Genomic DNA, 16,779 nt, shown 5'->3' with positions numbered 1-16,779 from the left:
GTATTTTTACAAAATCAATCAAAATGAGTGAGATAATTACAGTTTTACTTTAAACTTTACATTCGAAGAAAAAAAATCTGTTTAATGCAGTGATACACTAAAAATGAACAGAAATCTGTGTAGCAGCTTAACTTGAATATAAGAAAAAAAGTTACTTAAAAGCATTACAGTAAAACCTGAATACCAAAATAAAATGGAAAGGCTCTTTTGTTATGAAGGAAAGCCAGTTTTTAAAGTGCTTGTATTGTGACAATGGTTTGATGGACGTTTGTACACGAAGTGAGTGTGTTTTGACCCTTTAGGCCTTCCATAGAACATGAAATAGCGTGCTTGACACAACTGTCCGGTATTCGGTACCGTAACAGAAGTTAATAAAGTGTTCTGCTCCCGACAATATGTGAATATACCGTGTATTTATTTCTTTATTAAACGAGTGCATCACTACGTTGTTTTGTAAACCGGTGTGATCCTTAACTCACACACACTCTCACACATGAACGCCGCTCTGCTCCCACCGCCTCGTGAAACGCTCACAGTGCAGACGTTACACTTCACTCTTGGACTTGTTTTACTTTTCAATTTAAAGTATTTCCACACAGCGGACATGCTGACGTAACACAAAAGATCGGGATTAAGATCGGGTTTAGTAAAGCCGATTCCGATCAGTTAAAAAATGCCTTGATCGGCCCCGATCCCGATCTTTGAGATCGGATCGGGACATCCCTAGTGAACATGAATGCGTGATCTGATACACATTCTAGTGCACTATGTAGGGAACATTAATGTGTTTGTAACGCGAACAGTTAGCTTAATAGCCCAGTTAGCAGCTCCTAAAAGTTCTGTTATCACCCATATCCTTTGGTGTGTGCAAGAGGTTTTTTATTTCTTTTTTTTCCCTTCGGTGGTTCTTGCCTTCTTCTTCTTGTTGTTCTTACCTCTCTGAAATGAGTTTTTGCAACTTGGGATGTTTGCTTTGTAGTGTTAAACTTTATATTCCTTGTGGAACTACTTTTTGGTGGAAGGTATTGTCAATATTAAAGCATATTTCATATGAAATTCAGGGCTTCTTTGATTTATTTTCTTTCTTTATTTTGTAAAAACTGTTGTATAAAAGCAATAGAACACTTGAGGTTGTGTGTTATCCTCTCGTGTTCTATTGCTTAAATATAAACTTTTAACCAGTGTGAAACTCTTTATACTTCAATCCACAATTTTGCTGAATTCGTAAAAACAGCACATTGGTTGCACCATCAATTTCTGTTAGAAGTGTTTAAAGAAAACATGTTTCTTATGGCATTCTTGTCCCCCGACTTGTCTGGCTTTATTAGTCCCAGATGGACAGTTAAACATACCAGAACCAGTAAGACCACAGTTTACAGTACAGTACTCCAGAGTGGACCGGCTTCGACCTCCTGCTCCACGTCTGATGACTCCCAGTTGTCTCCTACCCTCTGGAAGGTTCTGGAGAGTTTTATAGCCCTGTTCAGGTCCACTGGAATCCATCCACACATTCCCTGCTATTAATTACTCCTTTCTTTACTGAGGAACCTGTTTTTACAAGATTTACTTTTACCACATGTTCTCACCTCCAGCTTTTACTCGTAACTACCTGCTGTCACTTTAAACAGCATGCTCACATGCAGTGGGACACACTTTCACTGATGGGAAACATGGAAAGCTTTCAGAGCAGCAGGTGGTCTGACACTAAAGAGTTGCTAGTTGTTATAGTGCTGCTACTTACCCCTGATTGGTGGTTCAGCCAAAAAATTTTGGTGAATTTGCCTACAGTGTAATAGAATGTAAACCCTGCTCTACTTGGTTGTTTTTCTCTTCTCAGAATTTTCCCGCAGCCGTTTTTAAACTTCCCAGAGGCCGTCGAGCCATGATTATGCTTGTGTCTTTCTGCATGATATGCAGAATCAACATAGCCGCCATGATACGAGTGATATGATCCTGTGGTTCCACACCATGAAGCGTTAATTGAAACAGGCCTGCTGGATCTGAGTGGCGGCATTTCCTGTCAGTACAGGAGATGGATAACCAGGAAAAGGTTGTGTTTTTTTTTAGAGAGAGAGATTTATCCTTTAAGTTATTTTGAACAGCACATATGCTGACTGGGCATTGAAAGCACCAAGAATCTGTGGGAATAGTATGTGTATTTGTTGGCTGTGTGGATCCACCGCTAGTTTTTTTAAGCAACAGTAGGTCTTATTTCCGAGATTTATTATGAATAAATATAATGTAGGCATCAAATCTCTTTTTAAGCTCTGGTTACTGTGAAGCTGTCTTACTGTTTGGCTCATAACAGTCAAGTTTCTGGTTTTGGCATTAGCATCAGTGGGCAGCTTTTATCTGAAGTTTCATGGTCTGAACACTTTCTTCTTGTGAGTTGAGCTGAATTAGGCATGCAGTTGGCGAAAAAAAGCTTTACATTTAGTACGGTTTGGAAAGCAGTCTCAAATTAACAATGTTTCTTCTCATGTACAGTTGTAGAAATCCAGTTAAGCATATACACCGATCAGCCATAACATTATGACCACCTCCTTGTTTCTACACTCACTGTCCATTTTATCAGCTCCACTTACCATATAGAAGCACTTTGTAGTTCTACAATTACTGACTGTAGTCCATCTGTTTCTCTACATGCTTTGCAGTGACACTGACATGGTGGTGGTGTGTTAGTGTGTGTTGTGCTGGTATGAGTGGATAAGACACAGCAGCGCTGCTGGAGTTTTTAAACACTCACTGTCCCTGCTGGACTGAGAATAGTCCACCAACCAAAAATATCCAGCCAACAGCGCCCCGTGGGCAGCATCCTGTGACCACTGATGAAGGTCTAGAAGATGACCAACTCAAACAGCAGCAATAGAAGAGCGATCGTCTCTGACTTTATATCTACAAGGTGGACCAACTAGGTAGGAGTGTCTAATAGAGTGGACAGTGAGTGGACACGGTGTTTAAAAACTCCAGCAGCACTGCTGTGTCTCATCCACTCATACCAGCACAACACACACTAACACACCACCACCATGTCAGTGTCACTGCAGTGCTGAGAATGATCCTTCCTCTTCACCAATGCCAATTACTGCTCTGATTGAGGAGAACGAAGCTAACCTACGCCCCCTCCGACACATGGCCAGCATGCCGTATGTATCTTATCACCTACACCTTGACGAGTGCAGTGCAACTCAGCGTTGTGTACGGAGAGACACACCCTGACAGCACTCTTTTCTCATTTCTGTGCAGGCGCCATCAATTAGCCAGCAGAGGTCGTAATTGCCAGAAGCCAATGAGGACAGTATTTAAACAACGTTGGCATTATGAGGAAAATTTAATTCTTTGGGCAGAACAGTAAGCACTATGTATGGCAAAAAAAACAACTGGCTACATCATTCCTGTGGCGAAACATGCACACAAAACACAAACTTAGATTAGAACATTAAACACCACAACAAACTGAAGCATACAGTCAAAACAACACTGGACAAGTCTCTGAATAGGCCAAGCCAAAACCCAAATTTAAACCTCACTGCACATCTGTGGAGAGCTCCACCACCTAAATAATACCTGCTCTGTAGTGGTCCTGTGGGGGTCCTGACCATTGAAGAACAGCATGAAAGGGGGCTAACAAAGCATGCAGAGAAACAGATGGACTACATTCAGTAATTGTAGAACTACAAAGTGCTTCTATATGGTAAGTGGAGCTGATAAAATGGACAGTGGGTGTAGAAACAAGGAGGTGGTTTTAATGTTATGGCTGATTAGTGTACATGCAGTAAAAAAAAAAAAAAAAAAAAATTTACTGGATTAAAAGACACTGCGGTATTGTTGGTAATAAAAAGGCAGACATATTAGCAAGAAGCACAGCAGGAGAACAAACAACAGACTGTAAACTTTCCCCATCAGATGCCAAACCACTAATATCTCTTTACATTAAAATATGTGGCAAATAGAATGGAACGCACAAAGTGAAAATAAACTTCATGAAATATGCCCTGACATTGTACACCAACTAAAACACAATCAGAGAAACGAATCTGTACCAGATGCCGCATTGGACATACAGGATTAACGTATTAATATCTTGTAATGGGGAGGTATTCCCCACTCTGTGATATCTGCAGTATACCTGTTTCTATTAAATACATACTGACTGAATGTATTAAATACTCACAGGAACGGCAATTTCTAGCAATACCAAAGACTGTGACAAATACTGTATCTTTAACCAAGCCAAAATGAAAACAATCCTTAATTTCTGAAAAAAAGGCCTTTTAAAGAACAAAATATAAGAACAGCACTTGAGAAGAATGATAGAATCTACACTATATTGCCAAAAGTATTCGCTCGTCTGCCTTCACACGCATATGAACTTGAGTGACTCCCATTCTTAATCCATAGGGTTTAATATGATGTCGGCCCACCATTTGCAGCTAAAACAGCTTCAACTCTTCTGGAAAGGCTTTTCACAAGGTTTAGGAGTGTGTTTATGGGAATTTTTGACCACTCTTCCAGAAGTGCATTTGTGAGGTCAGACACTGATGTTGGACGAGAAGGCCTGGCTCACAGTCTCCGCTCTAATTCATCCCAAAGGTGTTCTATCGGGTTGAGGTCTGGACTCAGTCAAGTTCTTCCACACCAAACTCGCTCATCCATGTCTTTATGGATCTTGCTTTGTGCACTGGTGCTCAGTCATGTTGGAACAGGAAGGGGCCATCCCCAAACTGTTCCCACACAGTTGGGAGCATGAAATTGTCCAAAATCTCTTGGTATGCTGAAGCTGAGTTCCTTTCACTGGAACTAAGGGGCAGAGCCCAACTCCTGATAAACAACCCCAAACCATAATCCCCCCTCCACCACACTTTATACTTGGCACAATGCAGTCAGACAAGTACCGTTCTCCTGGCAACCGCCAAACCCAGACTCGTCTATCAGATTGCCAGACGGAGAAGCGTGATTCGTCACTCCAGAGAACACGTCTCCACTGCTCTAGAATCCAGTGGCGGTGTGCTTTACACCACTGCATCCGACGCTTTGCATTGCGCTTGGTGATGTAAGGCTTGGGTGCAGCTGCTCGGCCATGGAAACCCATTCCATGAAGCTCTCTACACACTGTTCTTGAGCAAATCTGAAGGCCACATGAAGTTTGGAGGTCTGTAGTGATTGACTCTGCAGAAAGTTGGCGACTTTCTGAAAGTCGCCAATAACCAATTGCGAGAAAGACGCTACAAACTGTTCCTGAGGTTTTTATCAGATTTTATCAATGATGTAAAATATGTTGTTCAAATGGTAATCCCCCCATAGTTATGCTCGGGGTCTGTGTGATTTTTCACAGTAGCGCAGACTGTGAAAGGATCTTCAGCTTGGTTACTAAAAACAAAATGCGGGGTGGTCCGGGTCCTTTCTGTGTGGAGTTTGCATGTTCTCCCCGTGTCTGCGTCCAATGACTGTGTTTGATATAACCTTGTGTGAACTGATGAATCTTGTGTAATGAGTAACTACTGTTCCTGTTATTAATGTAACCAAAAGTGTAAAACATGATGTTAAAATCCTAATAAACAAACAAACAAACTAAAACATTGGGTTGAGCCCCGGGGGGTTGTACTCATAAAATTCTTTCAAGGTTGGCAGGTCTGAGCTTGAAATAATATACAATATTGACGATATTGACTGACCATCTTGACAGTTTATTTACATGCTGGGATTAGGAAACTTGCTATCTGTAATGCAAACCAGTTCTCTATATATTACGGCTCACTAGTCTCCATGCCATATTTTTCTCACAATGTCATTGTGCTAATGAAAGTAGACCACAACAGTTCAGAGTTCTGTAAAACATGAGAATCAGTTTTGGTTTGCTATGTCTGTGCTTCACTTCTGTCTATGTAGTATAAAGTTTGTCTCATAGGCGCCAGTTTGAAAAGGTCAGCAGCAGATGAAACTCTAAGAGCAGTGACAAGTGGTAAAAACTAGGGATGTAACGATGCACCACAAGACAGTTAAAAATCTGTGCACATGTGCATCGATTCGAATCGGTTATTCAAGATGAATCAATATTCACTTTAAACAGCAGAGAGCACTGGCACTATTCACCTTGCCTGGTTGACGGCACTTCACAAAGTTGCCAGGTAGGGGATTTTTCCAGCCAAATGTATTTATGTGAGAATACTTAATTTATTTGTATTATTCATTTATTTATATAATGTTGGATTTGTTTTAAAATTTTATTTCAGTTTTTTTTTACACAATAAGCATTATTTGGCATAGTTTGTACCTACCTCAGAAATATAAGGGCATTCATTATTTAGATAAATAAAAGATAAGCACAAATACAGTATTTTATTTTTTAAAGAGAAATAATAAAAGGAAACTTTGTCATAATTTGTCTTCAATTTCATTTTGTTCAAAAAAATCGGGAAAAGTAGAGTTTAAGGTAGCGCAGGGTCACAGCAAATGGTACCACCTCGCTCCATAGGAAACAATGTTACAGTCAGCACAGTTTTGCCGCTGATCATGTGAATGCACAATTAAAGGTTTACAAACCTAATTTTTTGAAGTGTATATGATTGTTTGAATGTCTGTGGTTACATGCTGTAGCTTGAATGCCGGAGCATAATTTTCTCAGATCAGTGAACTCTGTGGTCAGTAAACACATTCCTGTCTGCAAGCACTTCCGATCTCTGGCCACATTATCTATACAGGCCAAAGAGTTCCTGACCCACACACACACTTTCACTACACACACTGTACTTTTCCAGTGTTTATGATGCATAAATCCCCACTCACTTCACTTTTCTTTGCTTCTTTTTTGATGTTTTGATTGACCTGTTTTCTAAATGTGTTTTTGTTCACAGGCATTTGGAAATGCTAAAACAGCCCACAACAACAACTCCAGTCGCTTTGGCAAATTTATCCAAGTGAACTATCAAGAGAACGGCACAGTGAGAGGGTAAGCAAGCACACGGCCACTGTCCTCATGTTTCTACTTTTATTTGTTGCCTTTCTTCTTCTGCCACTTCTGCTTCACTCTTTCCACACTTTAAAGTGCCTATTTTTGTGTACTACTGTATTCATTAGTTGATTTGTAATGTATATGATATTTATGTCTGTTTTAGGGCCTACGTTGAAAAGTATCTACTAGAGAAATCTCGATTGGTTTATCAGGAGTACAACGAGAGGTAAGATGACCTCGCTTTTTCACTTTTCTTCAGTATTTCTTACATACTACTTATTACATACTGCTTGCGTACTGATGGGGCCTTAAATCAGTATAGAGTATACATTATGCCACCAAATTTATTATTTTTTTTCAGAATGCGAAAGATGCTCTCACTCTGGCCAAAATTTCCAGTACACAGGGCGCCCAGGTGGCACAGCAGAATAATTTGATATCACACCACACTGAGATTTTGAGCTCCCGAGTTCGAGTCTCGGCTCTTATACAGGCCAGCTGGGAGCCCTCTAGCAGGCACAATTGGCTTGATTTCCCAGGGCGCCTCTACAGAAAGTGGAGGAGCACAGAGATCGGGCGTGGCTCTCTGTACGCGAAGCCGACCTCATGCGCAAATCCACCAAAGTATGGGAAAATAAGAAGGGATTGGTGAACTACGCACACATTGGTAGGAGCGTGTGTCAGGCGAATATACCATGATACAATTGTTGTGAAAAGGGGGGTAAAAAAAAATGCATAAATAAATACTCAAAAATGTTTTTGTTGCATACACAATACTGTACTGCTTAATACTGTAGCGACCAGTATGCAGCATACATTATATACTGAGTGCAGTATAAAGAAGGAAAACTTACATTCACTTGGTTTATTTTGCCTGATAAAACCTGCAGTACTGTGACGGTCTCAAGTTTCACATTCATTATAAGTTGCTAAGCTTCATGCATCATTAATATCACACACAGCATGAATTCGTGGTTTTGTATTTAACTGTAAATGAAGATCTGGCATCTATTAAAAAGTTGGAACAGAAACATGTTTAATACTGTGTGCCATCACCTTTTCTATTATTAACACTAGTTTGGGAACTGAGGACAATAATTGTTGTAGTTTTACAAGAGCTCAGGCCTAGAGAACTTGGCTGTGTTTTTTGTATAGAATTTACATCTTGCTTTCTCTTCATGTAAAAATGCAGTGGCAGACTGTTTTGAGTGACAACAGTTTTCTGAAGTACCTCCAAGCCCATGTGGCTATATATTTTTACAGTGTCATGATGGTGTTTATGCACTGCCATCTGAGGGTTCAGTGGTCAAGAACATTCAGCAGTAGTTTCCAGCTTTGTCCAACACAGACTGAGATCTCTCATGATTCCCTGAATCTTTTTACAATATTGAGTACAGTAGATGGTGATAGACCTATTTGCAACCTTGCATTGAGAAATGTTCTCTTATGAAGTTTGACATGAAATCTTGAGCCACAACCCATTATTGCTTGTACTGACTGAGCTTTCGTTTATTCCCAAATCATGGTCCCCAAACCTGTTAACAATTTACAATTTGCCATTCATCAATTTTATATCTGTCATGGTCTGGGAGTGCATCAGTGCTCATGACATGGGGTACTTGCATATATGTGAAGGTACCACTGATATTGACATTTTAAAAGAGACATATGCTACCATCAAGGAGACGTCCTTTCCCTGGGAGGAAATAGTTATTTCAGCAGGACAGTGCCAGGTTTTATTCTACACAGACTCCAACAGCATGGCTTCATAGACAAAGAGTGCCAGTGCTTGACTAGCCTGCCTTCATCATGAAGAGAAGAATCGGAAAATGGTGACCACTGAAAGTCTTGTATCAAGCAAGCTTGGACAAAAATTATCTTGCAAACCTGCAACAACTTTTTAAAAAATAATTAAAAAGTGTCATTAATATGAAAGGTGATGAAACACAGTGCTAAACATGCTTCTTTTCCAACTTTTTGAGGGCGTTTCAGGCCTGAAATTTAAAATGTGTTTATATTTACAAAATATGATGAAGTTGGTCAGTAAAAACTTTGCTGTTAGTGCTTAATTATATACAGATGTCTTTACACACAGCTGTTGACATTCCACCATAATCTCTGTATTGTATTATTTTATTCTAGCCTGTTGAGACAATATTTAAACACAGTCTTTAACTAATATTTGCTTTTTGGCTGTGTATTTAACAAATAACATTTACAACTAACAGTGATTAAAGGTTGTACAATTCTGTTTTGTGTCATGCATTTTTCTTTTAACAGATTGTGCTTAAATGCAAAGTCATGGCAGGCTGTTTGAAATCTGTTTTTTATTAAAGCTGACATGCCAGCTTTTTAAATGATTTAACAAGATAAGCTTAAACAGTAACCTTGCAATGCATCTATTGCAGTCGAAAAGATAGTGTGCTCCAAAATGTAACCTAACACATTCTTTTGTACAACACGTAGCTTACAGGTTAAGTTAGGTGAACTGTAGATGGATTTATTTATACGACATATACTCCACATTATGTAAAGTGTATGTAATAAGCTTCTTTTATTTGTTGCACCACTCAGAAGCTACAATCACAAACTGTAAAACAATATTATATTTAAAATATAAAGTGATGAACTGTAGATTGCATGTTTTAAGAACAATATGGCAGATACTGATTGTGATTGTCTGATCTGTTTTAAATAGTTAACCCCCCTAAAAAACTATCATTGCTGTTATGATCCCTAAATGAGATAAATCTTTAAATAAAACGTTACCGTTTTGAACATTTGTGTATATATTAAAAACGTCACCTTGATGGCTGCACGTCTTTCTAAAATCAAAATTTCATGGCTCTGCATCAATGGTACCTTTAGTCCTGGGTTCAATCCCCTGGTGGGGCGGTCCTGGTCCTTTCTGTGTGGAGTTTGCATGTTCTCCCCATGTCTGCATGGGTTTCCTCCGGGTGCTCCGGTTTCCTCCCACAGTCCAAAGACGTGCAAGTGAGGTGAATTGGAGATACAAAATCGTCAATGACTGTGTTCTATATAACCTTGTGAACTGATGAATCTTGTGTAATGAGTAACTACCTTTCCTGTCATGAATGTAACCAAAGAGTGTAAAACATGACATTAAATCCAAATAAACAAACAAACAAACACTGGTACCTTTACACATAAGCAAGTGACTCATGTCGTAAGCACTGGTGCACCCCATACCATGACGGTTGTTGGCCTTTTCAGATTTGATAACAGTCTGCATGGTCATTTTCATCCTTATCACAGAAAACTTTTTCTAAAAACAAGCTAAACCATGGACTCATCTGACCACAGAACATTTCCACTGTCTTTAAGTCCATCTGAGATGAGCTCTTGCCCAGAAAACTCTGTGGTATGTCTTTATGGAATTGATGTCTGGCTTTCTCTTTGTGTTATTCAGTGACAGACTGTGTTAAGTGACAACAGCTTTCTAAAGTACTCCCGAACCCATGTGGCAGGGCAGTTGTAGCCTAGCGGTTAAGGTACTGGACTAGTAATCAAAAGGTCACTGGTTCAAGCCACACCACTGCCAGGTTGTCACTGTTGGGCCCTTAAGCAAGGCCCTTAACCCTCAATTGCTTAGACAGAATACTGTCACAATACTGTTAGTCGCTTTGGATAAAAGCGTCTGCTAAGTGCTGAAAATGTAAATGTATTGTGATGGTTTTACACGCAGTGTCGTCTGTGGGTTTGCTAGTCATACACTTTCAGTAGTGGTTTCCGTTCCTGCCCTACACATACTGAGATCTCTCCAGATTCCTCAAATTTTCTCACAATATTATGTACAGTAGATGGTGAAAAACCTAAATTATTTGCCATCTTGCATTGAGAAGTGTTTTTTTTAACTGATTGGCAATTCTCTCCTGAAGTTTGGAACACAATGAGCCAAAGCCCATCAACGTATTCTATAAACTTTTTACTAGTATGTGTGAGAGTGTGTTGCAGGCCTTTAATTCTTAATGTGTTTATTGTTACAAACTACAGTGAAAATGATCAGTGGAAATAGTGAAAAGTACTTTTGACGATTAAATAAACATTTAATTGAATGTTTTTACTGTGTTTTACAAAACATCCTAACCTGTCTGGAAATTGCGTTTGTTGATCAGCACATTTCCAATTCTAAAGTTCTGTACACATTTACTGAATGTAACAGGATGGAATCCTAACATAGCTCTCAGAGTGGAAAAATGTTGGTTGATATCTGTGCATATACTTTCTCTAAATCATTCCAAACTGTATTGAGTAATTTTACTTTTTACTTACACATCTTGGTTTTTTTTCTTTAATTTTTCCCCCTGCAGGAACTACCATGTGTTTTATTACCTTTTGGCTGGAGCAAGTGAGGACGAAAGAAAAGCTTTCCACCTGCTTAAACCAGAGGAGTATCATTACCTTAATCAGGTAGGACCTTCTCTCTTCTTTTCTACTGCAGAACAGGACAAGATAAATGGAGGAGTGTTCAATGTAGTGTAAAAGTGATTGTTTATTATTTGAGAACAATTAATTTTGAGTTTTTTTTTGTATGGAAATAACAATAGGCAATATTACAGTGCTCCTCTTTATTTTTTTTACCTTCTTTAGGGCTACACACACACACACACACACACACACACACACACATGTAAACTTTGGAGTGAATTCAATCTTTTTTTATTACTTTTTTATTTTTAGAAAGAAAAGCTATTTCTCAGATATTTGTTGCTACGGCACACGCCCTATAATCCCTCCCACACAAAGAACGGGATGACGCTCCCTGTTGCTGGGTGCCTCTGTTGCCATGACAATACTCTTGGTCGACAACAGGGGCAGAATAAGTGTGAGCTGGGGCGTGTGACTGGTCGCGTTCTGGCTGGGTAACTAACTGCCTTTCCAGTCATGACAAATAGCTACAAACATACAAAGCCACACACTCTCACTTCCCAGTTACGTTTCCCCCACTGATATTGCAGCATGACGTGTTCTCTGTGTACCATTCGACTATGGCCACATATTTAAAATTGTTTCTGTAGAGCTCCCAACCATGCTCATGGCAATGCTGAAACTTAAACCTTGGTTTATGTATCATCGTCTTCTCATCTAAAACTACATGAACAATACCAAAATACACCGACTAGACATAACATTATGACCACTGACAGGTGAAGTGAATAACACTGATTATCTCTTCATCACAGCACCTGTTAGTGGGTGGGATATATTAGGCAGCAAGTGAACATTTTATCCTCAAAGTTGATGTGTTAGAAGCAGGAAAAATGGGTAAGCGTGAGGATTTGAACGAGTTTGACAAGGGCCAAATTGTGATGGCTAGACGACTGGGTCAGAGCATCTTCAAAACTGCAGCTCTTGTGGATTGTTCACAGTCTGCAGTGGTCAGTATCTATCGAAAGTGGTCCAAGGAAGGAACAGTGGTAAACCGGCGACAGGATCATGGGCAGCCAACGCTCCTTGATGCACGTGGGGAGCGAAGGGGGACCAACACAATATTAGGAAGGTGGTCATGATGTTATGCCTGATCGGTGTATATACAAAACGTTCTCCCTCAAATCAATAACTGCAAGCGATTTACTTAATAGTATGCAAACATTAAAATATTCTACACAGATAGCATAAGCACACTGGGATTTTTTCCCCCTATTTTTCCTATTCATGTCCAATTACCCGATTATATTTTGCTTCCTCTGTACTGCTGCTAATCTCCACCCCTGACTAAGGATAGCCATGACTAACACGCCCCATTCGACATGTGTTCAGTACGTGACAGCATCTTTTCACCTGCATGAGACGAGTTCATATGTGGCTCAGTCTTTTGTATGGAGAGTAACACACTGATCTTCATTATCCCCTCTGGCATCCAACTCAATGGACAAGCCAATCTTTGTCCATGTAGGCGCCCATCCTGCCAGTAGCAGAGTTGAGATTTGAACTCATGAGTTCAAGATGTCAGCTCTGGTGTGCAAGCGTGTTTTTACCGCTGCACCACCTGAACGCCTGCATTAGCGCACATTAGCATTGCAGCTCTGAAAGGGCGTCATAATTGGATAAGGATTTGCCTGTTAATTATGATTGGCTCAAAATCATTTCACATATTTAGTAATAATCAATTCTAAGTTGCTGATTGTGAAAACCAAGGCAATTTTTTTAAATCTCTATTTAATTGAAAAAAGAGTATATTTTGTAAATGTATGCTTATTACAAATTGTATTCTAAGAACAAAATAAGTTGGGACAGGGGCTTGTTTACCACTGTTACATCACCTTTAGATTTGTATTCAACATTTTGTATTCATTTGAAAACTGAGGACACCATTTGCTATAGCTGTAAAATCTGGTTTCCTCCCAAAATCTCCCCCCAAATGTTTGTAATTTTTTGACAAACAGAGATATCAGCTGCTTAACAATTGAAACAGTCCAGGGTCCTCATTATTGGTTTTCGGTCTTGTGCTTTGAGCACAGAGATAATTCTGGATTCTTGAATATTTTAATATTGTTAATTATGGTTCTTAACCAGCAACCTTCTGATTACTAGTCTAGTACCTTAACCACTTTGCTACCACAGCTCTAAGTATTGCAGTACAATTTATATATTTATATTTCTCCTTCTTAGTAAAATGACCTTAAATAGTTTAATGGTGCCAGTGTGTCTATCACTTCAATCTTTATTTTATAAATGCATGTATAGAGACCGGCAGACAAACAAACACACACACACACACACACACACACACACACACCTATACACCTATTCATGTTCAAGTGTGCGTAATGAAAAAAGAAAATATGATTTTGTGTATCCTAATTATGTACTTTCAGATGACAAAGAAAGTGCACAGACTACACTGGGAAAATTACTATGAGAGTGAGCTGGTCAGTATCGTCTCAATGTGCATGTACTTTGTGTGTGCTTTTAAACTGAATAAAAAGCTTCTTCACCATGCTTATTTTCTTTATCACCTACTTTTATCATGCATTGTATATACAGTGGGAGGAAACAAGTACTCAACCACTTTTGTTTTTGCTGCTGAACATGCCTCCAGAGCGTTTATCTACTTCTAGTTCCCACACACACACACATCTTGTCTTTTGATTTTGTACGTGTAATCAAAGATATGTTTAAACAAAAATTACAATAATTTGTAGCATTGTGGTTCAATTTTGATCAATTTCTCTTGGGAAATTATCTTTTATTCCCCTGAGATGGACTTGATAGGGTTTAAGTAAAGTTATTTTGGCATTATGTTTGGGCTTGTTGTCTTGTTAAAACAATTATAACTTGTTATAATTTGCAGAGAAACAACCCCATTTCATAAAAAACATGGGCTAAAATTAGTCACTGTATAACATCATCATCTTCATTGCAGGTATAGCTTAAAAAATCTGCTGCAAGGAGTTTTTTTGCCTTAAAATGAAAAAAAAAAAAAAAAAAACCTTTAATACTGAATATAGCAGTGATGTCAGTGGATTGTGACATATCTGTTCTAGGACCAATGTTTGTGAGTACTCACAATGTCTAACAATCTACACTATATTTCCAAAAGTATTCGCTCGTCTGCCTTCACACGCGTATGAACTTGAGTGACATCCCATTCTTAATCCATAGGGTTTAACCCACCCTTCTCATCTGGGAAGGCTTTCTACAAGGTTTAGGAGTGTGTTTATGGGAATTTTTTTTACCATTCTTCCAGAAGCGCATTTGTGAGGTCAGACACTGATGTTGGACGAGAAGGCCGGGCTCGCAGTCTCCGCTCTAATTCATCCCAAGTGTACATGCCTAATCCTGACATACAAAATTGTGTGTGTATATATACAGTGTATCACAAAAGTGAGTACACCCCTCACATTTCTGCAAATATTTTATTATATCTTTTCATGGGACAACACTATAGAAATAAAACTTGGATATAACTTAGAGTAGTCAGTGTACAACTTGTATAGCAGTGTAGATTTACTGTCCTCTGAAAATAACTCAACACACAGCCATTAATGTCTAAATAGCTGGCAACATAAGTGAGTACACCCCACAGTCAACATGTCCAAATTGTGCCCAAAGTGTCAATATTTTGTGTGACCACCATTATTATCCAGCACTGCCTTAACCCTCCTGGGCATGGAATTCACCAGAGCTGCACAGGTTGCTACTGGAATCCTCTTCCACTCCTCCATGATGACATCACAGAGCTGGTGGATGTTAGACACCTTGAACTCCTCCACCTTCCACTTGAGGATGCGCCACAGGTGCTCAATTGGGTTTAGTCCATCACCTTTACCTTCAGCTTCCTCAGCAAGGCAGTTGTCATCTTGGAGGTTGTGTTTGGGGTCGTTATCCTGTTGGAAAACTGCCATGAGGCCCAGTTTTCGAAGGGAGGGGATCATGCTCTGTTTCAGAATGTCACAGTACATGTTGGAATTCATGTGTCCCTCAATGAACTGCAGCTCCCCAGTGCCAGCAACACTCATGCAGCCCAAGACCATAATGCTACCACCACCATGCTTGACTGTAGGCAAGATACAGTTGTCTTGGTACTTCTCTCCGGGGCGCCGCCACACATGCTGGACACCATCTGAGCCAAACAAGTTTATCTTGGTCTCGTCAGACCACAGAGCATTCCAGTAATCCATGTTCTTGGACTGCTTGTCTTCAGCAAACTGTTTGCGGGCTTTATTGTGCGTCAGCTTCCTTCTGGGATGACGACCATGCAGACCGAGTTGATGCAGTGTGCGGCCTATGGTCTGAGCACTGACAGGCTGACCTCCCACGTCTTCAACCTCTGCAGCAATGCTGGCAGCACTCATGTGTCTATTTTTTAAAGCCAACCTCTGGATATGACGCCGAACACGTGGACTCAACTTCTTTGGTCGACCCTGGCGAAGCCTGTTCCGAGTGGAACCTGTCCTGGAAAACCGCTGTATGACCTTGGCCACCATGCTGTAGCTCAGTTTCAGGGTGTTAGCAATCTTCTTATAGCTCAGGCCATCTTTGTGGAGAGCAACAATTCTATTTCTCACATCCTCAGAGAGTTCTTTGCCATGAGGTGCCATGTTGATTATCCAGTGGCCAGTATGAGAGAATTGTACCCAAAACACCAAATTTAACAGCCCTGCTCCCCATTTACACCTGGGACCTTGACACATGACACCAGGGAGGGACAACGACACATTTGGGCACAATTTGGACATGTTCACTGTGGGGTGTACTCACTTATGTTGCCAGCTATTTAGACATTAATGGCTGTGTGTTGAGTTATTTTCAGAAGACAGTAAATCTACACTGCTATACAAGCTGTACACTGACTACTCTAAGTTATATCCAAGTTTCATGTCTATAGTGTTGTCCCATGAAAAGATATAATGAAATATTTGCAGAAATGTGAGGGGTGTACTCACTTTTGTGATACACTGTATATATATACAGTGGGGGAAATAAGTATTTGATCCCCTGCTGATTTTGTAAGTTTACCCCCTTACAAAGACTTGAACAGTCTATAATTTTTATGGAAGGTTTATTTTAACAGAGAGAGACAGAATATCAACAAAAAATCCAGAAAAGACCGGTTATGTGCCCATGAGGCACACAAATTAGTCCTGTCCCTGTATAAAAGACTCCTGTCACAGAATCAGTTTCTTCCGTTCAAATCTCTCGACCACCATGGGCAAGACCAAAGAGCTATCAAAGGACGTCAGGGACAAGATTGTAGACCTGCACAAGGCTGGAATGGGCTACAAGACCATCAGCAAGAAGCTTGGTGAGAAAGAGACCACTGTTGGTGCGATAATTCGAAGAAATACAAGATCACAGTCAAT

At 39.8% G+C, this 16,779-nt stretch overlaps 1 protein-coding gene across 4 annotated transcripts in view; it reads left to right on the top strand.

Annotated features, from left to right (window-relative positions):
* myo9ab (myosin IXAb) overlaps positions 1-16,779 on the top strand; it is a 157,335-nt gene that overhangs the window by 75,969 nt on the left and 64,587 nt on the right. For all 4 annotated transcript variants that reach the window (XM_062993052.1, XM_062993055.1, XM_062993050.1 and 1 more), the window contains exons 3-6: positions 6,855-6,949; positions 7,116-7,178; positions 11,284-11,383; positions 13,792-13,845. In XM_062993052.1, the coding sequence (XP_062849122.1) occupies positions 6,855-6,949; positions 7,116-7,178; positions 11,284-11,383; positions 13,792-13,845 (312 nt within the window). The remainder of the gene's footprint in view (positions 1-6,854; positions 6,950-7,115; positions 7,179-11,283; positions 11,384-13,791; positions 13,846-16,779) is intronic.

Source organism: Trichomycterus rosablanca, chromosome 1 (genome assembly GCF_030014385.1).
Source record: "Trichomycterus rosablanca isolate fTriRos1 chromosome 1, fTriRos1.hap1, whole genome shotgun sequence".
NCBI lineage: Eukaryota > Metazoa > Chordata > Actinopteri > Siluriformes > Trichomycteridae > Trichomycterus > Trichomycterus rosablanca.
This window is presented reverse-complemented; position numbering and strand designations above follow the sequence as displayed.